The 27,699-nt window shown below is 41.5% G+C and overlaps 1 protein-coding gene across 2 annotated transcripts in view; it reads right to left on the reverse strand.

Annotated features, from left to right (window-relative positions):
- The window catches only part of LOC124155639 (M-phase inducer phosphatase-like), a 142,850-nt gene that overhangs the window by 6,659 nt on the left and 108,492 nt on the right, over positions 1–27,699 (reverse strand). For both annotated transcript variants that reach the window (XM_046529642.1, XM_046529643.1), the window contains 4 exons: positions 2,111–2,173; positions 954–1,092; positions 640–866; positions 63–321 (listed from right to left, as the gene is read on the reverse strand). In XM_046529642.1, coding sequence (XP_046385598.1) covers positions 63–321; positions 640–866; positions 954–1,092; positions 2,111–2,173 — 688 coding nt within the window. The remainder of the gene's footprint in view (positions 1–62; positions 322–639; positions 867–953; positions 1,093–2,110; positions 2,174–27,699) is intronic.

The following is a 27,699-nucleotide window of genomic DNA, read 5'->3' on the forward strand; positions in this document are numbered from 1 at the left end:
TAAAAAGCAAAAATTTCTCGTCTATGCACTTTCATAAGACTTCACATAACACAGTTACGTACCGATTCCAACTCAAAAATTTCCAGGAACCCATCATCAATTGATTCTGCTCCAGATGAATGACTATGCCGCAGAGGTGATCGATACTTTGAGATGGACCAGATGCTTTTGGGAGAACGATGTGGACTACTTTTCTTCCCTGGGGTGCTGGAGTTTGATTGTTGACTTAAGGCAAGCGGCTTGGAGGGGCTGGCCAACAGGGATTCATCCACTGATGACGTGCTGGTAATAGATATTTGCCGAGAGATCTCCACTTTTTCACTATAAAGAAAGTTTTCAATAGTATCCTTAGCACAGAAAGAAGACAATAGTGTTTTTTTTTCCAGATTTACCATTTGAATGATTAGAAAAATGTCTTACGTGGAACCTAAAAGTGACTGGTTCACACAATAACAGTGCATCAGTATCTCATAAAATTGGATAGGAAACTAACAGTAACCATTAAATTATGCTTCTAAAAAATTACACCTTAAAATACCAATAGGAAACATTAGAGTATAAAATAAATGATTCATTATGTTGGTGTAGAAAATTTATAAATATTTCCCTTGATGATGCAAGCAAGAGTGGATAACTTACTTGTGGTGGACATGGCGAGAGTGTTCCTCAAGCTTCACACTCTTGGAGACTTCAATGTGGAATCCACCGGCAGCTAGCTTGGCTTTAAGCGATGGAGAACTTTCAATCCCACGGAACTCTTCTCCATCAGGTATGCAGTTTCCGAATCCACTATCTTGCGAGTTGGGGTCATGGTCCTCCAAGGGATGCCTCGCCTTCAGTGGACTTGGCAGCACATTTCCTAACCGCTGTGATGAGAAATTATAAAAATTATGAAATAGTTAAGCAAAAAAAATATACATACTCTTTCGTTTGCATATGTGTGAAAATCTTACCTTTGGCGGAGGGCTGTTGAGAGATAAGATTGCCTGTCCTTCATGAGAGGCAGATGCGGTCCCTTCAGCTGCAGCTGAAATGTTTTCCTTGTCGTAACTGCCATGGCATGGTCCTAATCTCCATGGAATCACTCGATTTCTGAAGTAAGAGAACATTAACATTAATAATCAAGCCAAGTAGAGTGGGTATTTTAGGGTGAAAAAAATACGGGGAAAATAATTAGTTTTGGAGGATGTAGAAACTACTTCAGCGAGGTAATCATTCATTACACACGTTTTCTCTACGACCAACAAGATCAAATGAAAACCGGTTCATTTAGTGATTTATGAAGTTGACGAACTTGAGAAATCGATAAATGAAATAATTCGCGGATAATTACTCAAGGAAGTTCCGCTAAGTGAATCAAAAGAAAGTCCGGGGGAAACTTTCAAAACTAATACAAAAAAACTCACTTGTGTACTAAATAAGAGAAAGTATTTCATGTTGTACTGCAAAAATTGACTGGTTTCGAGTCACAGATGCGGGATGAAAAAGTTTATACACAAAGAATGAAATAGCTAGCGAGTGGGAAGTGATAGCGAGAAGCATTCAGTTGTCTTATCTTACAGACGGAACTACTGCAACTGCTATCAGACCCTTTTCACATTATTCAAACAATTCTCGGGGAACCCGAAACTTAACTAGAAATTACATGCGCTTAATGGCTCAGTAGCCGCTATGACTCAGCTCAAACGATGGCACTTTTGTTTACAAAGGTTTGTACGGGGCAAAGTCCGGCTATAAAGATAGGAGCTGAGCTGAGCATTCAAGTCTTCTCTACTCCAAACAACTGAGCCACTTCGAGTATGATACAGATACATATCTTACTCGAAGTGGCTCAAATTCATAGGGATCTCCTGCTTTCAGGCATATTTTACGATGCAGTTTGGTTTCTGATGTGCACACGGAAAAATGCAACTTTAAGGACGATTGGGATTTCAAGGGCGCCAAGGTCCATGACTCCCACGAAATTCCCGATTAATCAAGGTAGAAGTGGAGGGGCGGGGTAGATCTTCAAAATCCCATCCCAGCCAGATGGCGTCTCATACCAGAGAGCGCCAACTTCCCACTTCTGAAATCCCACCCAATAAAAAAAAAGGTCCAACCCCCGACTCACCTTGTAGCCAATGGTCCAGCAGCCGATTTCCCGATAGTGCTCTTGGGAGAATTCTTCTGTATCCTAGAAATGAGGAGAGAGGAGAACCATTAATTGATGCGATGGGCGAGCATGATGAGCACAGACGATCCACACAAAAACACAAGAGATCCGAGACTGAGGGAAAACTACGGGATGGAACGGAACCACGGGAGGGAAAAACGATGCACGAGAGTGAACCGGGCGGGAAGTTCCAGTCCACGTCACGGCGGAGAGATCTCCGTCCGGATATAGACCGAAACGTAATCGAGGACTGAAGGAAACTAACCCTAAGATGTTGTTGGTCCTCTGGGGCGACAATGGTTCGAGAAGCGACGCTACTCGCGTCGTGGACTCCACTCCAACATCCCCGTACATGGCAAGGGTTGCCGAGTCGGGGGACAGTCTCGGCACTGGTGCCGGGTGTTCCTCGCTCAAACACCGGGGCCCTGGGAGGGGGCAGCCACACACGGGGACAGTGGACGGGGGGGACAATCCTCTCACTGCATCCGCACTGGTGGAACGAACGCCTCCGACTGCGACTTCCCCCAAGGAGCGCAGCGGAGGGAAGAATGGAAGAGGGGAGGGGAGAGAGAGGGGGTGAGGGGCGATGACCGACACCCGTGTCGCTCCTGAATGTAATGCTCAAAACGAACGATTCATAGGGATCCAACGGCATGAATTGGATCATAGATCGGGGCTGCTCGAATACCAAGTTTTTAATTTTTATTTTCATTAATTCGCACATAGCAATGCCGCCATTTCACAGCGAAAAAGCAAAGAATTTATAAATAAAGAAATTGAGCAAAACGCAAACACAACAAGAATACACAGTAACAACATACAAATTCACAAGTACCGTATTATGTACGCATATGGGGATCGCTAAGGCAAAATTCGGCAGAAATGATAGATGGTTATTGGAAGAGTAGTTGTTTTCTGGAAAATGGGACATTGCACGTTTGATGAAATAGTTTGCGTAGAGAAGAAAAGGTGCAATATTACCAGGCTGAATAGGGAAGACATACGGCAGTCAAGTGAGCGCTTGACTAGGGATAATCTAGACGTATTCGTATGGAGTTAAAAATGTAGACGGGAAGATCTAAGGAGAACTCTTAAATAAACAAGGGAAAACAATTCAGGGCAGTCTACGAGAGAGTTCAATGAGCAGTAAATAAAATTTGAACTTTGCTTTTCTTCTTTGACGGCTAAGGTGTGGGATTAAGAAGAAACGTAAAGATGAAGGATAAGATCAAATCATAGACTAAAACTCATTCGAAGACTTCGCAAAGAGGCTAGTTTTCCCACTGAAGGAAGCTAAGTTTGTTGGAGCCCTGATGGACCATTTGGGCCAGTGGCGCAGCGAGGGAGGGGGTTTTGTGGGATAAACCCCCAAGAACTCAGAATTTTTTTTTAAGTTTAATCCATTTTACCTAATTGGATGAATAATTCTGATAGAATAGTGTAAGTGTTAATAAAATATACCTCAGATAGCCGTAAAAACTCACAATTATGAACCATTTACCTTAAAAAAAATTCTGGGGGAGGGCCTCCCGCACTTACCCCCCAGACTCCCCTGTATTAGTTGCGCCTAAACCCCCCTAGCCTTGTAAAATTTTAGGTTTTCCCGGCGTATAGATTGATGAAACATTTCTCGGGATTCCCACCGGGTGTGGTATTGGGTTAATTCTCCCAACGTTTCAATAGGTGAGTCTGCCATCGTCTTCAGGGGTTTACCTACTCATAATGGTACTTTTTTTACGGTACTATTTATTTATTTATTCATATCCCTGGTTGCCGTTATTGTTGTGTACGGATTTAGCGATTAATTATCACGTTTGCATTGGGGAAACTGGTCGCACAATCGAAAAACGTCTGACGGAGCGTGAAAGATGCATACGCCTGTTTTATCCGCTAAAGTCGGCGGTAGCGGAGCATTGCTTGGACCTCGGTCATAGGATGGACTTCCAAAATACGAAGGTTTTGTGTCGCACTAATAACTTTTGGGATAGAATTGTAAAGGAGGCAATTGCTATTAGCCTTGAGAAGAGCTGAAACGAAGATAAAGGCTTCCAACTGAGCAGTGCCTGGATCGATAATAATTAATCGCTACATCCGCACACAACAACAACGGCAACCAGGGATATGAATAAATAAATAGTACCGTAAAAAAGTACCATTAAGAGTAAACCCCTGAAGACGATGGCAGACCCAGCCATTGAAACGTTGGGAGAATTAACCCAATACCACACCCGGCGGGAATCCCGAGAAATTTTTCATCCCCCAAGCCTTAATTCCTAGCCGCGCCCCTGTTCGGGGGTGTGATAATCGGTGACTGGAAGAGGCAGTTGATATTCCTCGAATTTTCCGCTCATTTCAGGCTTTCACAATTTCCATATTTTATGCGTAAATCACCAGTTTTAGCATAGCATATTTCTATGCTATAAAAAGACTTAAGTGCGGTTAAAATACAGCGTAAAATAATTCTATAAAATGAATGTTTAAAATTATCGATCATCATCAAAGTCATCGGATGGTATCGGATGTTCAGAAATTTAAGATAAATAAAGCATCACCGAAGGTATAGAACTTATGACTGCACGTGGGAACTTAGATTGTGATCTTCATCATCCACGAAGTAGAGACTACAGTAACCCACGTGTAGAGCCATTTAGGAGACATTATATCCTGATAAGTTCTAACCTTGATTTAACTAACTAAATTTTTAAAAGTAAAGAACCCGTATTGAATCTGAATATATGGCACGTGCGTTTTTTACTTAATGAAAATTACTGTCTTCTGCACATTCCGGGAATTCTTTTTGGCTATTTCTCATGCAGTGAATAAAAAGAAATTCTGTACAACGCTGAGTGCACAAGCTGCGATTTTTTAAACCTCATTTAACGGGCAGCTGAAGTGATATTGGCTGAACACTAACATTGATAGGGTTGAAGACTCGAATGTGATATAACGAATCATTACCGTGAACCGAATCATCATCTTGAACCAAATCATGTGAACCGACTCATTGAAATGAACCATGAATCCCACCTCCAGCCGACACACCACTTCCCCTCCCGACTGCGTGCACCCCCTTCTCCTTTCCCGAGACCAGATGCGACAAAGGGGGGGAGTTTTGAAGGGAGGTGGGGAGGAGTGGGGGTTAAGAGAGGTGAGTGGAAGGAAAAGACCGTGAAGCAGCAGCGAGCGGATGGCTGGTAGGGAGGGTGGCGGGAGGAATTCTCTCCTGGGTTGGTCTTGCGCGCGCGAAATACCCTTCCGTGCTCGGTTTTTTTCCCGCGGTAATGCATCAAGGGAGCCCGGGAAAAAGGGGATCTGTTAGGCGGCAAACGACCCAGTGGGAACGGAAGAAGAGGGAGGAGTGGTACCCATCACCTACATTCGACTTGAGAATAATTTCTTCATTTCCACCACAAAAAACGAAATTTTAAGCTAATAGTATTTCGGGTAAGTCTCTGGTATGAAATTTATCAAGAGCAAAAAAAATTATGATGAAAGGAGGAGTTAAGAGAATAGTAAGTTACTACCGATTAACGTAAGTTTTATGCGGAGAAATTTGCAGATCACCACGGCCTGTCTCCCCTCTTTACTAGAACTATCATCTTCAATTTACAATAAAGCCAACTCCCTTCCATTCTATCCATAAATCCTATTCTCTTCATTCCCCTCCCTCGCTCGCTTAATATTCTTTCCTCTGACACTTTTTTAACATCCTCTTCCCGCTTAGGACACGCTCCATCCAATTCTTCTGTTTCCTTCGAATCTCAAATAGATGATTAGGGCGGTACCTCACCCCTAATCTATTCGGATGGAAAAAAAACCTCCCGTTTTTGCTTCATAAACGTAGCGGAAGATGCCAGTATGAAATATATAATGACTACAACGGTCGATGAAAATGAGATGGAGTTGACAAAAAGTTGTCGTACTATTTTTTTATTTTAAACGAAATCAGCAATCAACAGGGTTGACAATCAAAAAAATAAATGCCCTGAGTGAGAAAATATCCTTGGTGGGATTCGGATCGGCGACCTCAAAGCTGGCAGGCGGGGACTCCACCCCCACCGAGAGCAAAATTGAGTGGAGCATTACGATAAACCAACTTCAAGATGTCATATGATGATGACAATACGTTATAAAGACTTATATACGTTTTGTAGATTTTCGGATCCGGATCATCCAAGCACATAATAAGGCTTGTGAGGGCGGAGATTCAGGGTGTGTTGTCAATGACTGCGCGTTTTTCCCCGATAGCCGGGACCGACGCTCCGCTAGGGCCACCGGAAATGCCTGATGTCAACAAGAAGACGCTCAAACGTACACAAATAGGGCTCATCTCCTCGCCATCTTAGAATCTTGGTGTTGTTGATTGCTCATTTTTAATTAGCCAAGTATAGGCCAGACTCAGATTATCCTGCAATCTATTAACTTTGGCTTCAGGAAAAAGGCGCGAAAAATGCGCGCGAAGAAGATGATGGAAGATTTACGCATGGAAATCAATGAATGAATTGATCTTGGCGAATAAAACTAAATTTGTATTTGAAAATTTTATATTAACTTAATTACATACGACGCAACATCATAATCAACATGTAAATGACAAAGAAAATGAGGCCCGAAAATAGTCCTGATTTGTAATGCCAATTGAGGTATAAATTTATTGGAAATGATACTAAAAATCAAATACAGCCTCGGTTTTTCAAGGAACAGTAGAAGGAAAGAGAGAAAATATGGTCATCTACTACAATATTACAGGCATTAAGAATATGCGAGTGCGTTTAGAGCCCTTATTCAAGCTTTTAAAAATATATTGGCGCCAACCTAGACAACCACAATGACGCCTAGCAATCTGGAATTTTATTACTGATGGCATAAAAACTAGTAAGCGATGGAATTCAAACTGGTGAACAGCCCTGAGCTATTGAAACCCTTTGCCAAGCACTATCTCAGTGTTCACAGAACAGAATGAAATCATGCGCATTAAAATGCACGGATTTATGTCCACTAGCATAAAATTACCATTTGACACTACAACAAAGCCTCAGAAGAAAATGTAGAAATGTAGTGTTCTGTTTTAGTGTATAGTAGGGCAATAATCCACGTCCAAAGCTAGCTTCTAAGTATATACTTCAAGGATTCCTTCGCCGCCGCCTTTATCACGCACACAGAAACATGATATTTTGTCCTGAGTCTACGATTATTCATCAAGCCTATGCACTCCACCTATTTTTGCCAACCCGGTAGTTCACTGATAGCAGAGGCGAATAAGGAGGTCGCTCCACGAGACAAGCAAAAGGAAGAGACATTTCCTCCTTGCCGGGGATAAACATGAGTCCTTGCGAGCAATTTTCGGAGGGAGCGGAGCAGCTGATTAGCAAACTGGAGGGTCAACGACCGGACGAATGAAATGAGAAGAGCACATGCGCTGAGAGGTCCATGAAAGAGTCACACAACGCAGGACATTGAGAGGAGAAAAGCCGATGAGGAGAGACGGAGAACCGAGATTCAGAGAACCTACATTATATTCTACAAGCCACCTCTAAGGTATTTGGCAGGGGGTGAACCCGTTCACCCAAGTTACATACAACATCAGATTCGGAAGAGTAGGAAGGGTAATCCTCACTGTACCGAGCACTGAAGTTCGTCTGAGGTTCAATGAGTGACGTATTTTGAAAGTTAATTTTTTCAAAGTTATATGTATCTTCCTATTCCTAGCATTTACAATATAGCCGAAATATACGATAAAATTAAATTTTGTTAACCTTGATCAGAGAAATAACAACCATGATAGATAAAGATCCGAATAGAAGTAATTTTTCAGAGTTCACAAGAAATATAGGTGAGGCGAGTAGAGCAGAGGCTGTGGATACGTAACCCTTTTGCAAAATTTTCAGAACGGAAATCATAAAAAAACAACAAGATCAACAGCAAAAAATTACCGGCATTGCATGCGGAAGTATAACTGAATGAAAAGAAAAAAAACAAACCAAAATATCATCCTTAGTTTGAAAAAAGATTTTTTAAATTCCATTTCCTCAAAATGATAATAATAAAACAAGTTTTTCGGGAAGACTTAATAAACCATCAATTCACCTTCCCAGGTCTTTTTTTGTTTCTTGCGAGGCGAAACGTTTTTTCACAGAAATGAGACTGAACAAAACAATTCACAACAAACAAAACATTCCTGAAAAAGCTAATGTAAAAAAATCAATATACCCTACCATAGCCTCAAGAATATCTCTACCTCTTGACAACTCATTTCCTTTTTGCCAGTTGGTCTTTCGAACGGAATTAAAAAGACACGACAGAGATAATTCAATTGATGGTTTTTAAATGCTGTTTTAGGAGATCACATCTTGCAGATTATCTCCACAGTGCCGCTTTTTTTCATTCACTTTTCCAAGACCTCGGCAGTGGAGCACTTCAACTGTTTCATAAGCATCGCGACCGGCGGGGTAGAAAAAAAAATATCCACGAGGGACCAACGCATCAATCTACATGAAAATCGCACCGAGATGTTGACGAGGGTCGCGCGACTGAATATTTATAAGTGGCGGCCGCGGTGTTACGTCGTTTTCGTCTCGGCCTTTGTGATGCACCGACTTACTCCGCCGTCTTGGTTGGCAAGGCAGCAGCCGGTGGCTCCTATTTGTTTGTGAAGATGGGGACCCCGGCACCCTCATGTGAAATAGGGTACATTTTAGTTCTCTCCAGTACCAAGGCGCACCCTCGAAGAATCCAAGAGAGAAGAAGCTCGAACAAAAGGGTAGGAGTGCATAGATTAAGTAATGCTATTGATACGATCTCCTGAGCAGAATTCACTTTGCTTTGGGTAAACATTTTCTGGAAAATCTCATATTCCATCAGTCGTGAACCCGAGTATTTTCCTCAGTAATTTAATGATACTAACTAAGCTTTGTGGAAAATTTTATCGTTGCGCAGACTTCTTTTGTAAAATGCATAATGCGATAGTCTCAAAGCCCAAGCCCGCGTCCTTGTGTTTCCTTTCCTACTTATATACCTTTCCCAGGGTCCGAGATTACTGTCAGCGCTGCTGGAGATTTTTCTGCATATTTCCTTACCCTCGCTTTCTATCTTAAATTGTGGACCCTGAGGAAACAACCGTTGAGAATGCGTATGGTTCTACTCTTGGGTTTCCCTGCCCGTCTCCCATCACAGGAACCAATCTTTCATCTCCACCTTCCCTTATGTTCCAATATTTGTCGGAAACCTTCGCTAAAAACTATAGTTCTGTCGAAGATGTCGAGGCATGTCTCTCTCAACTTCTTTAGTCTTAAAATAACTTCAATTTGAATTCCAAAGGCGGAAATGCTGAATAAGGATCGCTTTGCTACTCCTCCGGTTCATAATTAACTTTTTCACAAAATTTATACCAGTATAAATGCGGGGTGGATTAATGTTGAATGGAAAATGTTCCTATATACTCCGAAAATTGATCGGAGACGGTCACTTCAATCGAGATATATTCTCTCTCTCGTTTGATGTGGTATTGATTTGAATTTTCACCATGCGTTTCGTAACGCCTCGGAGTGTGTCATGATGACGTGATTAATTGCAAAGAATCCTGGATACATGTTTCACTGCTTGGAACCAAGGTTACCTGCCACTATTGAAGAGTCGTCGGTCGAAATGTCTGCCCAGAGCCTGACACAGTCACACACATAAAAATGCTAGCTGTGAAGCAAGTCAAATACTCTGGTTATTTGAATTAGTTCGTTTATTTTATTATCTTTCTTCCAAAACACGATTCACCGAAGTTTAAACTTTAATAAACTAAAACGCTAGGATGCACAAAGGTTAAGAAAACACTTAGCTGTTTCACAAAATAAAATATATTGCGACCGGTTTCGATACAGCGTATCATCATCTGGCAGATGATGATACGCTGTATCGAAACCAGTCGCAATATATTTTATTTTGTGAAACAGCTAAGTGTTTTCTTAACCTTTGTGCATCATGAAGGAGTTTCACCATGTTACGCCAACCACCATCGCATTTAAAACGCTAGGTACATTCGACTTCGTTGCAGAACTAAACTACGTCCTCCAGATAGAAAGGATTCATATGAGGAGGGATATATTTGACACAGAAGTAAGAGTATAAAATTACACTCATCTCACGCACAATTTACATCTATACAAGTAATAAAATTCTGCCTCTCAGTCTCTTCAAATTACGTGCAATGACTCCATAGCATTTTTATTACATACGCACTTGATAATAATTTTTAAAATCTGGTCTACACGTGGTATGAGCAATCGCATACAGGATATTCACCACTTGCAACAGCCAAGCTTGTTAATTAGCTCTAACAACATAGATCAGATACCCAAAATAAAGTAAGAGAATCAATATAATTATTTCCAGCAATATCATTTATTAACCGAGGCACGACGTGGATGATATTCTTGATAGTTTAGAATCACGATTAAATTAGATATGTTATATTTTTTCACAAAAGTGTATTTACGCACTGCGCGTTAAACAGTTGAGAATGCTATAATTATCAAAGAAACACCCTTCGCGCAATTAAATGTTGCGCAAACTTTTGCAACTTCAAATAAAATAAAATTTTCAGCTATGTCCACCACGTGGAGTACAAATATATATTTTCTGAGTAGATAAACCAACTTTCAAGTATCTTATCACGTGGTTGCTTTCGAGGCTAAACTTTCGCAGACTACCCGGAAAAATACTCCTATAAAAAAACATGCGGTATCATTTCTGATAATTTATCATTCCTGCTAGATAAGGGTATAGAAGCAATAGCTTCATCGAAAATTTCTGCTAAATTTGCTGGCATAAAAGGTGCAGCCAAGAAAACTAAAACGATATTAGAGGAAATGCAACAAAATTTCAAAATATCTACTACAACCTTGCCTCATACGTTTGAATAAATTTGGAAGTTCATTTCAACAACTGTCCCCAGAAAAAAAGAAGAAAAAAACATGGGTATGGAACGGAATTCATCGCATTCGTCGCTTTTTCTCGAAGACAAACGCTTCCTGAGATTAGAAAGGAGGGAAGTTGGTTTTCTGATTAGATAGTGGTTTTCGGCCACAACTGTTACGTAAGGCACGAAAATATCACATTATCGGATTCCAAAGAGGAATGCAAGTCGGGTGAAAGGGTTCTGCTGTGTAGAATTGCTATTAACAGGATCAACTTAGTGTCCCTGAATAAAACCTAGCGCTTGTGCTTAGTTAGGTACTCCGTCCGTCCAATCACCGTCACTTAAATGCTATAATCACGCAATTACTCAGGGCGCGAAAAATTGTCCAATTTCAAAAAGAGCATTGCCACGAAGACAGTATAGTGAGGATGAAAATCGGACGACGATTAGGTTGAAAAAGCTATGGAATGCAAAACAATGACGAAGGAACAGGGCAAAGCAACAACCACTCCACTTCTTCCAAATCCACTTCTCATTATTTCTACAATCGTTTCACGCACAATTAAATTGCTTCCTTAACTTTGGATTGTGTGTGGTATGGGGTTGCATATTACACTGCATTCAACAACTACGAACTTTATTCTGCAAAAAAACAAGCGTTTCAACACTTACTCCTCCCTAACGTCTGAAAAGCGCGGGTTGCAACAAACAGAGCTAAAAAGTGAACGACCGTAATGATTTCATTTCAACAAAATGTGGATATCAAACTTTTCTCCAGGTGGTTTTTTCGCGTTATCGGAGATTCCAAGAGTTTTCCTTGGCGGGCAAATAAATGTGCGACTCGGTCGAAATTCACTCCATTCTTGCGCCGTCTATCACGGACTCTGATCGCTTCTATTCCGGGTGCTCCGGTCTTGCGAAAGTACTCCGGAATGCGTAATGGACGACGAGTTTTGGCTGGTGGCGGTAATTGTTAACGGCTTCCAAGTGTAAACGACCTCCGTGTGCCGCGACATCGCCGGCAAATTCGTGAGCCGCGATCTCAGTCTCTTAGGCAACGCGCTGACGCCGGTGCAAACGTTTCGGTGATTTCACACCGTGCGAATTTCTCGGTCGTCGTACCACATGTCGTTTACCTTACGCGAGTCAGCTGACACGGAACATTGCCTTTCCCAATTTTGGAAGCTCGTCCACGATTATTAACTGTCGATTGGGAGAGAATTTTAAGAATAAGAAACCCGTATTTTCCGTTCTTTGATCCGTCGTCTACTACTCTCGAGCTATTGCCGGGGAGAAAATCGACGACTTTAATCCTTCCGCAGAGAAGTTGATGATGTCATAAGCTCCTGCAAAGCGGGTCACAACTTCTCAATCACTCCTCGCCTCGGTGTCATGAGGTTCGCGTTGCTAACCCTCTTGTGATCCCTTCCCTCAATGATCGATCTTCCCGAACGACCAAATGACATCAGCAACTCATGAAAAGTAAGAGAGTAAACTTCCCCGTTTTTTTTAATTTTTAACTTGTGGGACAGCGGCTAAAAGTGGAAGACATATTTTAGTTGTTACTTATCATTCCTTTCTATCTACCGAATATATTTTTATGTGTTACTGGGTTTCAGTAAACGACTCCGCTTTTTGACCAAACTTCAAACATGAGAAATTCCAGATAGGAAAAATGAGTCACTCTCAAAATGAGCACCACAAGATTCTAAACTATACAGTTGGAAATCGAAGTCTACTGGCTTTCCAGCCTGCTTAGCAATGAACAGAAAATCTCCTTGTGTACCAGAGCCATGAATATAAATCAAGCATTCTTTAAAATGGTTGACTACAACTGTTCAGGACTCCATTCCAACATCTACTATGTCCTAGTCTGCCAAATGGAAAGCTCAATAAAAATGAAGTCGAGATCTGGATAAACTGGAATTAAAGTATGCTTTTCAAAATGTAAACGCGCGCAAGTGTCCATGGTAAAAATTATAAATAAAAAGCTAAACCTCTCCAGCGAAAATGTTAATCTTTGGAAAAATGTTGTTCGGGAAGGGAAATAAGTAACAATCCGTATACAAATTCACAAGAACATTATTATTCAAGATGGAGTGCAAAAATGATTAGAATTCTATAAAATAAGCTCAAAATTTGAAGAAGACGAATCAATCCATACATGTAAGCATCAATGATAAAACAAGGGCCATTTCGCGTGAGCGACAGGTGCGCGGTAATCAACACAGATTTACATTTTATCATTACTTAAGGGGATGCATACCTCCCTCTCGACATGTCGTATTTTGTCTTTTTGGTAGCGTATTAATTACTCCGTCAAAACTTACACTAATATCCTGAAAACATCAAAGAACATACTAAACACCATTGTCAACATTTGCCTGTTTCCCACGTACAAAGAAATTGCATCTGAGAAAATATTGGGGAAAAATTTTTAAATTTGAGTCACAAACTTACGTTGAATAGATTTTAATTTATATACCCTTATTATTTTAAGATGACAGCTCAAGTATTAAGCGAGTAATCCTTCACCATAAAGACCGATCGAGAGAGAGGCAAGCGTCCTCATACTAGAGAGGCAGAAGGATTGGACCTGAAGGTGGAAAATTGTAGGAATTTCACCTTTATTCCATCCCTACAATCGGTCAGAGTGAGCAGTCCTTGAGCAAAGGACAACCCGCGCTAAACAACCTTCCGAGGCGGAGTGGAAAATGCGACACTCGTGCGCTCCCAGTCATTAGACCATTCACCGTTCTTGGAAGCCGTGGAAAAAATTGGTGGAGGAGATGAAACACCGAAGTGGTCAACTTCGTGGGCTTCACGCCTGGGACTCCGAAGGCTCTCTCTCCCTGCAGAGACAAGGGCGCACAAAGGGGGACCCACGGCCCACGGGAGGCCCTGGCGAAAGAGGAGCACTTGAGAGCCCCGCTGCTCACAAACCACTTCCTGAAGGCTGGGTGGTTTTTGTCAACTTGTATGGAGCCAAGAAAGAAACATCCAAGGGGAAATTTTCCACCGACAAAGGTGAAGAAAAAATACCGGCCTAGGCCCGTCGGACGGCTTCAGACAGTCGGCGCTAATCACCAGAGGAAAAGAAAGCAGAGGATTGAAGAAGAGATTTCACGTTGACCGAAGAGGTTCTTGACGGACGCAGTATCCATTGAGGGATAAAAATAAGCCGTAAAAAAGTAGAGATGCAAACAGAGTCAACAGTGAAATTAGCCGAAACCAAGCATTCGCATTGAATGCACATCTCAAGTGCAAGTACATATTAAGATTTTCCGAATGGTAATTTTTTCGCATTGACATTCCATGACTAAAGTTAATAGATTCGTCTATTAGGCCTCCAAGTACTAAGGACGGCGAGTAAGACCGGACCTTCGAAAGAATAAAAAATTATGGACAATTAATTGGCTAAAGCATTAAATTTCGGTTGAACGTCGACGTGAAAGAACTCGACGGTTGCAACTTTAAACAAGGCATCACAGATAGTGGAAACCATCTAAGAGTGATCAAACACTTATTTCTTGACTGGGTTGCCATATACTTACCGAGGTGAAAATATGCGTTTGACATTTCGTCTAAAGTATAATAATGCTTTCCGTAGTTAATAATTGTTCAGAACAGACAATAAAGCATCAAAGACGGCGGAGGTACACATGGATGAGTCGAGGATACACGGGGATATACCAGATAAGTTCATCATGGTAAGACAGACGCTTAGGAATAGAGCAGGCCAAAAGAATACGATGGACATATAGCAGGGAAAAAGGATTTAGAGGAAAATAAATAATCAACTACGGCGAGGGAGGCTTTGTGGAAAAGGCAGTGAGGAACTGGAAAATTTACAGAAGGTAGGACGCAGGAGAGAGAGGCGCACTGTACGCCAAGGTAAAGACACTATCGGGTGGTAAAAGAGGGCAAGTCATGTCTAAAATTAAGGCAATAAGGCTACAGCTGGAAGGATGAAAAAGCGAGAAGAGGTCCAGAGTAGATGGAAAGATTACCTAGAGGATCAACATGGCTACCAGAAAGAATGAATTTAAAAGAGTAAATTGCAGTAGAGGAGTGGATAAATTTGGGCCAGAGATCCTAGACACGGAAATCGCGAGAGACCCTCCTGATAAGAAGGCTAAGAAAGCAGTGGACGTGGACAGAATCCCGTATGAGCTTCTTAATAATATAGGGAGGGATGGTAAGAGATTGTTTTTCGAACTTGTACGCATGATTTATTATCAAAGACGTTGGCCGGAGGATTTCGTGAAAACTGCCATAACTCAGCTCCCGAAAAATGAGAAAGCTGTGTAATGCGGAGGTTATAGGACAATTGGCCTAATATCTCAGGCGGCGAAAGTGGAACTGAGGATTTTAAACAGACGAATGGAGGTGAGGGCAAACGAGAAATGAGCGAAGATCAGTTTTATTCAGTAAAGGAAAATCAACTCGAGACGCATTCGCAGTAATGAGGTCCCTACAGGAGAAGAACCAAGAATATAACCAGGACGAGTATGCCTGCTTCCAGGTTTTTGAAAAAGCATTTTATGGAATGGAATGGGTAAAGTTAATATACATTCTTAAGAAAATAGGCGTGGATCGGAGGGATAGGCGAATCATCCATAATCTATACATGGGCAAGCAATTTGCCGAGGAGCGAAGCAAGGCTGTAGACTATCTCCGTTTATTTTTAACGTATATACTGAGGAGTTGGTAAGATAAGCGTGGAATGAGTTGGAAGCTGGAGTAAAAGTGGGGGGAATGATGTTTAAATCAGTGAGGTTCGCGGATGATCGGGCGTTGATTTTTACGTCAGTGAGTGAGCTGCAGGCCCTAGTGGATGCGTTAAACGAGCGTTGCGAGAAATATGGCCATAGATTAACTACAAGAAGACCTAGGTTGTGCGGTTTTGAAAAGCATCGCGAGCTAGGAATGGTAAGGTGGGAAAAAACTCGAGTAGGTAGAGAAATTCAACTATTTGGGAAGCACATCATAGAAAAACAGATACAGAAGTAAGGATATCAGGAAGAGAATTAAGTTAGCAAAGGACGCGTTCATGATCAGGAGCTCATGAGAGGATCGCTATGTACGAGTTTTAAGAAAAGGCACTCAGAGAAGACTGGAGGCTATCGAGATGTGAGTTTGGAGAAGAATGGAGAAGGTGAAGTGGACGGAAAGAGGGAGAACCGACGAAGTGCGGGGAATGGTGGGTGAGGAGAGGCAGCTTCTAGATGAGACACGGAGGAGACAGAAGTTATGGATAGAGCGAGTGCAGAGCGGGGTGGGGATGTTTAAAACAAAGTTAGAGGGAAGAGACTTGGGTTAACGAGGGAGAGGTAGGAAGAGAATATTATGGATAGAATGAAAGCGAGTAGTAGGTGTTACACTGAACTGAAGAGAGAAGTCCATGAAAGCCGCAAGAATGCTTCGTAAGTACTCAACGCAATCCTATCTTAATATTTAGAATACTTTAATATTTATTACTCGAATTAAAGCATAAATATAGTACCGCACATTGGTACTTTCAGGCAATAGGGACGGAATGATGGAAAAGCATTCCCTTAATCATAGGGAGGGTCCAGATTTTCGTCACATCTCTATCGGGGAGAAGTTTCTGAGCTGTTATGGCTGAGTTGAGTGAATATTTCTTAACTTTACAGACTGTCCCTTTGATTGGAAAGCAAGCATGCAAAACATTTGGATCCTAACGATGACATCACATTTTGGTCTGCACTTCAATTATAACACTTTGAACTACTTATTAATTCTTTAAATATGAACTCTGCTTTCGATCTCCTTCTTTGGAAACTTAATCGTACAAAGAACCTTATTGTATGAGCTCGACAGAAAAATAATTTGTAAATGAAAAGCGAATGGAAGGGACTGGTTCAAGAGCGAAACAGGACCCACTGTTAACCCCAAGGCCGAAATGAACCCACTGTTAGGACGAATGCAAGAACTCCAGTTTGAGGGCTCTATTGTTGAAACGAAGAAATTACAACGCATTAAAACATACCAAAGTAGCTAAGGACTTGGAATAGGAGCAGCAGAACATATTTTTTTGTGAAATAAAAGTAATGCCAATTAGGGCATCATATATTTCAAGGCCTGAGCAAAAGCATAAAAAAACAAGTAGGAGAAACTAAATGAGGAAGGTAGAAGTTTTAAAGCCACCGATTATCGTGCTTACAAAATGACACTCAAAATTTGGCCCCCAAAACTCACTAACTGTAATTTAAACGTTATGTAAATTACACTTATCTTATTAGATAGTGCGATTGTGGATGACTTTTAAACTACTATTAGGATGGGAAAAAAGATAAAGACAAAATAGGAGAAAAAGTTAAGGATTAAGAGAGAGTTGGTGGTTCAAATGTGCACAATTTTCTCAGGACAGAAAGAAATGCCAATTCAATGTATAACATTGATTGTTTGAGGCGTAAATTGTGAAAGCGATTCATTATTAAAATTAAAAATAAGAGCTTTGTGCTTTCACATTAATATTTATTCACACATTTACGACCATGGTTTCCACGTTAGACGTCATCATCAGGTCAATCACCTGATGATGCACAAAGCACAAAGTGAAAGCACAACGTTCTTCTTTTTAATTTTAATCAATGTATAACATCAATTCACGAACTTGCAGACGGCATATAATATAAGGGATTCGTGAGTGAGGAAGGTTTACAGCACTGATAATCGGTACTCTCGAAACGCCTATCAATATTTCGCTCCAAAAAGTGCAAACCGAAATCTGAACGAGGCAAACTTGAGGAAGGGCGGCTGTCGGTGGATGGACCCCGACGAGAGGAGGCGTCATATTCGCCGCCCCGCTCTCCATCGCCATATGCCACTGGGTCACGCAGCCTCGGAGACGGACGGATATTTTTCGAGGAACTCAACGAGGAGGCGATCAATCCCCCCCTTCCTGTCCCCCTCGACACTCTTCCAGCGGCGGCGTGTCGAAGCGGAGAGGACGTTAGGATATAACTTAGACCGACGAGGGCTTCGGGGAGTCTGGTAACTTCTTCTTCTCCGGGGAGGTCGAAAGTCGGGCCACCCGTGGGAGTGGGAGGGGAAGAGCACGACAACTAGAGATTAACACAGAAGGGATGGCAATTTCTGGATAGAAATGAAAGGCAGTTGCCCTTTTCCACAATGATGTAATGCGTGACTTACCTATCATTTTAATACGTCGAACTTCCACTATATCACGCCTGAAGCGGTTGAACTTATTTCTGGATAGAATTGAATATTTGAGTATTTTTTTAGAATTATTGAATATACATTAGAAGACTATTGATTGAATACCCGTTGCGGTAAGTTTACATGAAAGACGTTGCGATTTTCACAGGCCTGCCCTTTCCCAATTTCGCCTACCGTTTTCAATTCACAATATGAAAGTCAACTCCCTTCCATTATTTCCATTAATACCTTTCCCTTACATTCCCTTCCCCGTTTTCATAACGTGCTCTCTTCTAATATCCACTACCCGCTCAGAACTCGCTCCATCTAAACACTCTAGTTACCTCCGTATCTCAACTGGAAGATTCCTCTCCTCGTCCATCATGTCTAGCACTTCGTCATTCCTCTTGGTCTACCATACCTCCTTACTTATCTATTCACACATTTCGAATGCCTATAATCTTTTCTCGTCTTCCTTCCCCAGAGTTCACGTCTCCGCAACGCAGAGCCTCCAGATTTGGCTCTTCACTAGCTTATCAACATCATTATCTCATCAGCTTTTTTCTATTCATGAACGCCTCCATCCGAAAATATTCTAACGACGAGAAAATTGCTTAAAACATGGCCACCCTGACTAAAAAAATAATGATTATTTTTAAATTTAACTTAAAAATCGAAACTGTGAGGCATAGATCTTGACAAAAGGTAGTCCTCGATTTGGGAAAAAAATTAATTGTATTATTGACACAGTTCGCGAATTAATTATTTTCATTTCTTTGGAGAAAAATTAAATACAGCATCCTTATGGACACAATATGGCGGGCTTTCCCGGGGAATAACAAAAAATAGTGATCTTGGTTTTAGTAGCACGTATTAAAACCAAGATCTGAAGTACTGTCGACTCGGTATCCACATTTTGATTTCCGACGAAGTGCAACCAAATAGATATTATTTTTCCTTCAGAGTGACGTTGTTTTCAGGCAAATTGTTCAAGAAAAAAATTGACTCCGGAGACCAGCAATTTTTACAAGCCGCATGCAACCCGCCACACCAGTCCACCCTTTTCTTTATAAATGCAGCAAATGAATGAAGTAATTTTTACTTCATTAGCCACGCACAAACCACAGAAGAAAATTTTCGGCACAAGTGACTGTTTAATTCTACAGCTGGACTTGAAATGCAATGAAAAACGCAAATCTAAGTATATTGGCAAACGTAATCAAAAAACCTTGCGATCCCGTGACTTTTCGTTGATAACATCAGGTATGACTCAATGGCGTAACTATGGGGGGAATGAGGGGGATATATATCCCCCCCCCCAAAGCCTCAGAGAAATAAAAAAATATTTAAAACTATTGTCTAGTTTTGACATTTAATAACTGCGTCTGCTTATAAAGTTAATTTTTAATGCAAAAATGATGTGAAATGTATTTCCAGGAATGTTATTTTTCAAAAATTTTCCCCAACGGGGAAAATTTTTGAATTCGCCACCCCAGACTATCCCATCCCCCCCCCCCCCAAATCATAGTCCTAGTTACGCCACTGGTATGCCTTGAATATTATTGCAGGAAAAAAATTCCTAGGGTCTTTGAATGCTGCAATAGAGAAATGAAGAGAAAAAACACGTGCGGCGGGTTGCATACAACTTACAAGCCGTCGAGGGGCACCGATGAAGGATACAGACTTAAGCCGGAAAAAATGAGGAACTTCTTATGGATTTTAAGATTTCAACAGTAACATTCACATTCGGTTGATTTTAGTGGAAGATTTTCGATTGATTGAAAAACAATATTCCACCACTCAACTAGAATGAAAATTACGAACTCTGCAATGGAAAATAAATTTCTTTGGTACAATCACCGATACAATTTTCCTCTCCAATAATATTCGTATTCAATTATAGAAATGATCTTACCAGCTACTACGTCTCATGCTTCAACCAGTCAACAAGGATCACTTCCTTCAGCGGCAGTAGATGCTAGATATGCCGATTTCACATCGAAAATAATGACCTTCAATTACTGTCACTACCTCATATTCATCTCATAGGTTGCGTTGCTATACATGTACTCCACCAGTTAACATGCAGCATATTGCGAATCACTCCGCATGTTCCACATTTCCAAAGTGAACTCCTCTCTTCCATTCCCAGTAAGGCCAATTCTCTTTTATTCTACCTTTTCTTTTCCTCCGCAAGTGTTTTTTTTTACGAATGATCTTATTATACGCTCACAAAGACTATAGACTTTTGGCCCTAGTTCCCATGGGTTCACCACCTCTATTTGGCAGCTCACCAATTCCAGACACCATCGTTGGCAAGGCACAAGCATTGCTCGACGGCGGATTCGAGGATTAGTCCTCACTAGTATTCTTATCGTGCACAATATTGAGAAAACAGAAGAGGGAGAACCACATCCATCGCAAATTGGAGGGAATAAAAACGCAATGGAAGGAATCTCTGCAGGACTTTCTCGAATACGACACAGTCATTAATGAAACGGGGGACGAGAATTATGTAGTCTATCGGGAGAGCTTCCATCACACCCTGCCTCTTTCATTAGTCAAAAAAATTGAGAAGTATGCAAATTTTTATGATCCATGCCATCCTGAAATGCATTTAACTTAATCAAGTAATCTCGTGATTTTAGTTTTTCAATGAATTCCATCGCATCAATTAATATTTGCTCCAAATTGTGAACTCAACAACGAATTAAATAATTAAATGGATTATATTTCACATTTCCAAAGAAAAAAATGACACATTATTACCTTGAGCTATATATGATAATGCCCAGGTACCGGGCTATTAGAGCAAAGTCACTCACGGTGGATAATTCTTAAAGACTAGATTAGATAAAGGTAATCCCACGGCAGTTTTGGATGACCCGAATGCTAGGAAATAACGGAGAGGCAAGTGAGGTACCGAAATGAGCGGGAGAAGTAGATATTAACAAAGATAATAATCTTTAAGTTATTAAGTAGGTATAGCCAACCAGTTATTAGATGTAAAGTAAGAGGTCCATCACAGCAAACTAATGGGAGGAATACAAACAAACCCATCACTCTGTTCCCTTTCTGGTGAATCCCAGTCAAAGAAGACTGTTTCCAAAAAATAGGATTTAGACCTTTCCCGGCGAGATATGTTAATAAATAATAATCGTTCATTCAGACCCGAATCCGCAATCGATTAAAAATCTGGTAGAAGGAATAGAAGTAAAAGTTCCCATTAAGATAGTCTCTTGACACTTTTAAATAAGAAAACACAAAGCAACAATTCAAAGTAGCCAATCCTATCCTCATACACTCACCGACTAACCCTGGGAGTGGGAGAAAAGTCAAAAATAGAAATGTTAGCCAGAATTTTAAGTACAATTGACAATGTCCAAGGCCGAGGAATACTTTATACCACAAATTCACAAGGTAAGAACCAGAGTCCTCAGGATTTTAGCATTAAAACCAATATCACTATGAGGGTAAAAAGTTGAAGAATGTTGAAAATCTGACAGTGCGTACTAATTTCCATTGAAAATACATCGCAAACAATGCACAAAAAATGAATGCAGTACAACTGGTTAACTAGCAAATGCATCTAAAGGGAACCAGTTTTCTATTTTGGGAGGAAACAGACTATCCATCAACCCACACCAGCAGAAAACGATTCAGGAGAGAACGTAAGCACAGACTTCTGGGAACGGCGCATGGGGACCGACCAAGAAGAAGAACCTCCCTCGGTAACCACATCCGATCCTCATGCACTTACCGCCCAACCCTAGGGAGGAGGAGGAAGGAGCGGGTCTCCTGCGGTGGGGGCGGCGGGAAGAGGGCGAGGGAGGAAGCGGGGCCAGAGCCGAGGAACCTTCGGGAATGCCGGGGCCAATGGACGTGTGGACCGAGGAGGAGGATTGTTGCTCGGTGCTCCTCTCTCCGCCCGCCCCCAAGCCGACTTCCCCCAGAACAGCCCAACATCCCGCCGGGCGGCCAGTCACTCAGTCTGGGAAAGGAATGCGAGTTCCACCCTCCCAATTCCCTCCTCCTACCACTACACTCTCAAAAGGAATGGAATTGCGCGGTTTCTATACAATGTATTGTTTTTCGCGCGCAAAGACCTCATCTCTTCGATGCATGAAATAATTTCCAGTGGGGTTTCCATTCGAGCCTACGAATCCAGCAGGCTTTGTACCCCTTCATGCGCATATTTGCAAATACAAAAACACTCACTTAGTGATTCAACCCTAAGATTGGTTATTATAGTTGAAAGTAGAGCTCACTCCAGATTTAGCCACAGGATATTGCATATTATATTTGAGCATTGTTTTTCGCGCGGAAAGATCTTATCCCTGCGATCCATGAAATAATTTCCAGTGCGATTCCTCGTCAGGCAGAACCAGGGGGAAAATTTTTTGGATAACAGGGTACTAAGTAATGGGTTTTGAACTAATTTTAACACTTTTCATAATCGAAAAAACTTCATTTGTTAAAGAAATCTTTTGTAAATTCATGATTTTTCAATATTTTGTTTTCTTTTATGAGGGAAAATAATGTATTTTTATAATTCGGGGGGGGGGGGGGGTCAGGACCTCCCCTCTACCCCCCCTGGCTACGCCACTATCGTCAGAGCCTAAGAAGACAGCGTTGACGAGTGTCACCTAGAGAAACCCTTCGGTCGGTTTGCATAGTTGAGGGTAGAGCTCACCCCAGATTTTGCCACTGGCGTGTGGATTGTTTTTCGCGCGGTAAGACTTTGTCCCTGCGATACATGTAATAATTTCCAGTATGATTCCTCATTAGAGCCTACGAAGGCAGCGTTAACAAGTGACACTTGCTGATTCAACACTAAGGTTGGTTTGTGTACTAGATGGTAGAGCTCACCCCAGATTTAGTCACAGGCGTGTGAATTTTACACATTCAGGGTATGGGGACCAGTTCCTTTCCCAGGGCCACTTCGTATTTGGAGGATTTTAGTTCGGGAGTGGCTGAAGGCTTCACCTGGTATTTCAACTCCGGACCCTGTGCTCAGCAGCCAATCGCTCCACCAACTAGGATATAACGCTGCTCAATAAAAGAATAAAGGAAGAGATTCATTGTGAATAAAACTATTGGACTTGACCACGATTCGAACTAGGATTCATCAACCGTCGGTCGCGTATTCAATCAGTCGGTGGAGGCTTAATAATTTTTAAATATAAATTAAATAAATAATAAATTGGTGGCATGCCTCGGGTATTAGTAGGTCTTCGTTCGAATCCCCGTGTCGTCAATGATTAATTTTTTATATAAAACGGCACTTTTTAATTTACCGCAGGTAGAGAGGATATTTCGTCAAACCAAAAAAAGAAAACTTATCAATAAATTTAGATGCACTTCACAAATCTTCTTTATTACCTACATTTCTCATTGCATTAATTCATCAGATTTGCACCTTTTTCCACGGAATAACAGTGGATAAGCTAGCGGTAAAATCTGACGAAGCCACCCATAAAAACCCACGAAGTGTAAATAGTCCACAGAGGAATGAATAGTCATCGGCTTGGCCTTGACTTCACAGGGGACTAGGGTGCCATGGTAGCTTCACTGCTTAACGTACGCGGCACACATTCGTGAGATCTTACTTTTAGTTCAGGTTAGGCAGATAATTTCTTTCTTTTATGGAATTTCAGCTCATTAACACTTGTCCATCCCTATCATCCACTCCCTCTTACAATACTCAACCCTGATTACAAAAACAGACGAGGAATTAAAAAGCTTAAAAAGTTCGATTAAAGATAAGAGTACAGAATTTATCAGAGGAGAACAGCCGATTTTTCGCTACATATCGATACTTGGGTTTCGTAAGACCAAAGCGAGCAACGCGCCTCCACAACGTGATAACCTTTTGGTGATGGCAGTTTCATAAAAGAATTGCCATTTAATAACAGTTAGGAATTGATTACCAATAACATACATTGAGCTTTTCTCTTACAATTAGCTAACCATCTAGATGATCACAGTGTTTAAAAAAATATAGGGAAAATAAAGTACGATAATTTGTCTTTTAGCTACGTGTATTTCACGTTAATCAAAGACTGAACCTAAAGCTATTTCGTCCAGTCCATTTACAGGGCGACGCAAGCAGAGGAATTATGCATGCATGGTGATTATAGGAAGTGAACGTCAACAACACCGGATGAAGATCCATCCCGGAAATACGGACTTCTGCGGAAAACAATCCACAATTGTCGCCAGCAAGGCAATGTAAACTCGATCTTCACTAACGGTGGCCATTCCGTAACTACCCACACGAACAATATGTACTATGGTCAAAGCTATGGCGCCAGCCTAACTTCATCATGCATGGCACATCTAAAATATAATAATGACAAATGACAAGAGCCACCTCGAATACTCCAACGTTCCAAAACCATAACCTAAACGGTTGGTTTGCTTCAAAGAGTAAAGGTACGAGGATAGATATAGGGTGTAACTCAAAAGTAGTATAAAACTTGATAGAGCCAACAATAACCAAAATAACTCCCAGATTTGTATTTCACAATCACCCAGTGAATTACTTCACATTCCACGTCTTTACAAGACCTTGAACCGGACAGCAAAGACGTCTGTGAGTGCTTATCGTAGCCAAAGAGTTAACTGACGGTACTATCACTTTAGAACGTCGGTTGCCCAAATGATATTTCAGAATGTTGATGAAATGACTAGTACCCAGTCTCTACGATAACCATAAATCTGCGACAATCAACTCGAAAATATGCGGGCGAATTCAAACATGCTAAACTGACATTTGCTACTTACCCTAACCTATTGACTTACCCTTCATATGCTCCGTGATAAACAATTCGAATATAAGTCCAATACATAACCGATGTCCTCCGAGAGGCATGGATTACATAATATCCCACAACGATAACGCTAATTCGTCAGTTTTGTCATCAAACCGGCCTAAATAACGGCATCGGGATTCATACCTCCCGTTCCCAAACTGACCTAATAACTTCACTCCCGCTCTGAATCGCAGAATGGACCAGATCCTAAACTCAATGCAGGGGAAAGGGAAAAGTAATGATGTGGACAGATAGAGAAAGAGAGGAAGGATAGAGGCGCGATAGGAGGTAGAACAAGCCTCACTCCCATTCCTCGTCGCAGTCAGGGTGGAAAAAACAGAATGTAAACCGGACGCTATTATACCCACCACTCTCACTTGTCCACCGAGGACTTCACGTCTCTCTTCGGCCTCTCCGCTCTCTTTCTCAGACACCAATAATGCACACACGAGCACGCATGCAAACGCGCCCAATTGCAGACCACGTCTATGTACGTACAAGTACAACGAGCCGCCTCGGGCATAAAAGGGCCCGGGAGGGATTTTTGGGGGCGTTCTACAGGTTTGCTCGACACTGTAACGACTCTACACGTGTTACTCGTTTCGCATAACTCGACCCAGAGGGGCAGTTATGAGAGGAAGGCTGCAGGTGGAAGGTGCAGACGTGTGATAACCTCGGAAAGCGTGATTCCGCATCATCGTCCGCGCTCCAATTCGGTCCCGACGGTTATGAAGAGGAGAAGTTATTTCAAACACGCATGGCTCGCTCGACGACAAGTGGAATAGGATGGGCTAACGAAGAAAAATGAAACTCAACGAGGAAACGAGGTGTTGGGTGAATACCCCTGCGCAAATTCGACCCTTCAAATAGGTTTAAGAGGTCCCAACTGCTGAGGATAAATGGAGCTCTCTTTTATAATGCTTTAATCCTATTTGTAAACACTGCATCAATGCCCGGGGTTAGATTTCGATGTGCAAATTTTAGCATGTCAGTGATCTATCAAAATAAGGATAAACGCAGTAATGCTCAGGTTTGTGAAAGAAGAGAGTATAAGTGGGGCGAAGCGGGAATTTTGGCTATGGGCTACCATGAAAATGCATTTTCACCGTCATGCTAACGGGCGCAAACTTTATTCAGAGGGGACATTCGGAATAAAATCAAAGGCCAATCTACTAAAAAAAATTGACTAGAATTAGTGGCATGTACTAAAAGATTGCACGTCACGGGTGACATGTCACTGTGGTGTGACATTGCCTCCACAATAACAATATATGAACGTCGAACGATGAGATGGATGTATGAAGATAAAGAACAGTTGGATGCTGACCACGGAGGTACATTGACCGCCGTGCATTTCATATTGACTATAAAATGATAGCATGCGCGGATGATATCATTCTCTTTCCAGAGAGGACACATAAATGATTTGCGTAACGAGTAAAGTTTATTGAGTAACTCAAGAGCAAAGATGACGAGGGATTGTGTGAGCGATACATAGTGGAAATTTGAATAGTTCTCAAAGCTCAATCATTTTAGCTACTACTCCATGTTTTAGCTGAGAATGATTTAACTCGGAGGTTCTCTAAATTCCCATGAAGGTACCATGAACACTCAACACGAAAATGGACTGAAACATTAGCTTCACCATCGGCTTTTTTTTAACGGTAGCCTCACGTTTGTGAACAGAATATAAGTTAATTGAATAGTAGCTCCAAAATCGATTTTTTGCAATAAAGAAAAATGAGAAAGGAAGAAGCTGGCGATGCGAAGAAGAATAGAGCAATAAAATAAACATTCAGAACCTATAAATATACTGCCATTCGCAAAAAAATGTCCCTCTAATAAAAATGCCCATCTACCGAAAATTGAAATGAAAAATTATAGTTAGTGTAAATGGCACAACGAACTACTCAAATGGCTGGATAAATTAATAACTCATAAAGATTTGATTGAATTATCAATATTTTGTACCACATAACTCCACAATTTAACATCGATGGACCTATATGATGGAAAAACTTTTTTTTTTACAATATAGGCGCTTGGCTGCTGATCGAAGTTTCTTGGTTCAAAACCCTGATGAACCCTTCAGGCATCCCCAAGTAAAAAATCTCAAAATTCGAGATGGCCCAGGGAATGGAACTGGGCCCCCTACTATGAATATGAGAAAGTCATACGCTAGAGGCTAAAGCTCTACCCTCACATACCCAAATAAACCTTGATGGAAACCCGGGTGGAATCAGTAGTGATGAGTGACGCGAAAAGCATTTTTATGCTGGATCGCACAATCGCGAAGCTAACACAATCACCATGTGACAAAGTCGTCTTGAGCCCACCCACTCGCACCTATCCAAGTTCTTGCATGGTCCGTTGCACTAATTGACTGAATATCACAGGCTCATTGACTTTTTCACAGCAAGATATACAGCGGGTGGCGTTTCTTCGCCTCCCTAGGGGTCCTGTCCCCCGAGTTTAGCGGACCAGACCTAATTCCTTCCGTAACACGACCCCACCCCACACAAAAAAAGAGCCACTAAGGAGAGAAGTTGTGGAGTTCAGCGTGAGAACCCTATGCCGACCACAACCCACCCCACGAATGTCATTCCAACTGTTATCTGGGCACTGGGGAAAAAGTGAAC

The sequence above is a fragment of the Ischnura elegans genome, chromosome 3 (genome assembly GCF_921293095.1).
Source record: "Ischnura elegans chromosome 3, ioIscEleg1.1, whole genome shotgun sequence".
NCBI classification, from domain to species: Eukaryota; Metazoa; Arthropoda; class Insecta; order Odonata; family Coenagrionidae; genus Ischnura; species Ischnura elegans.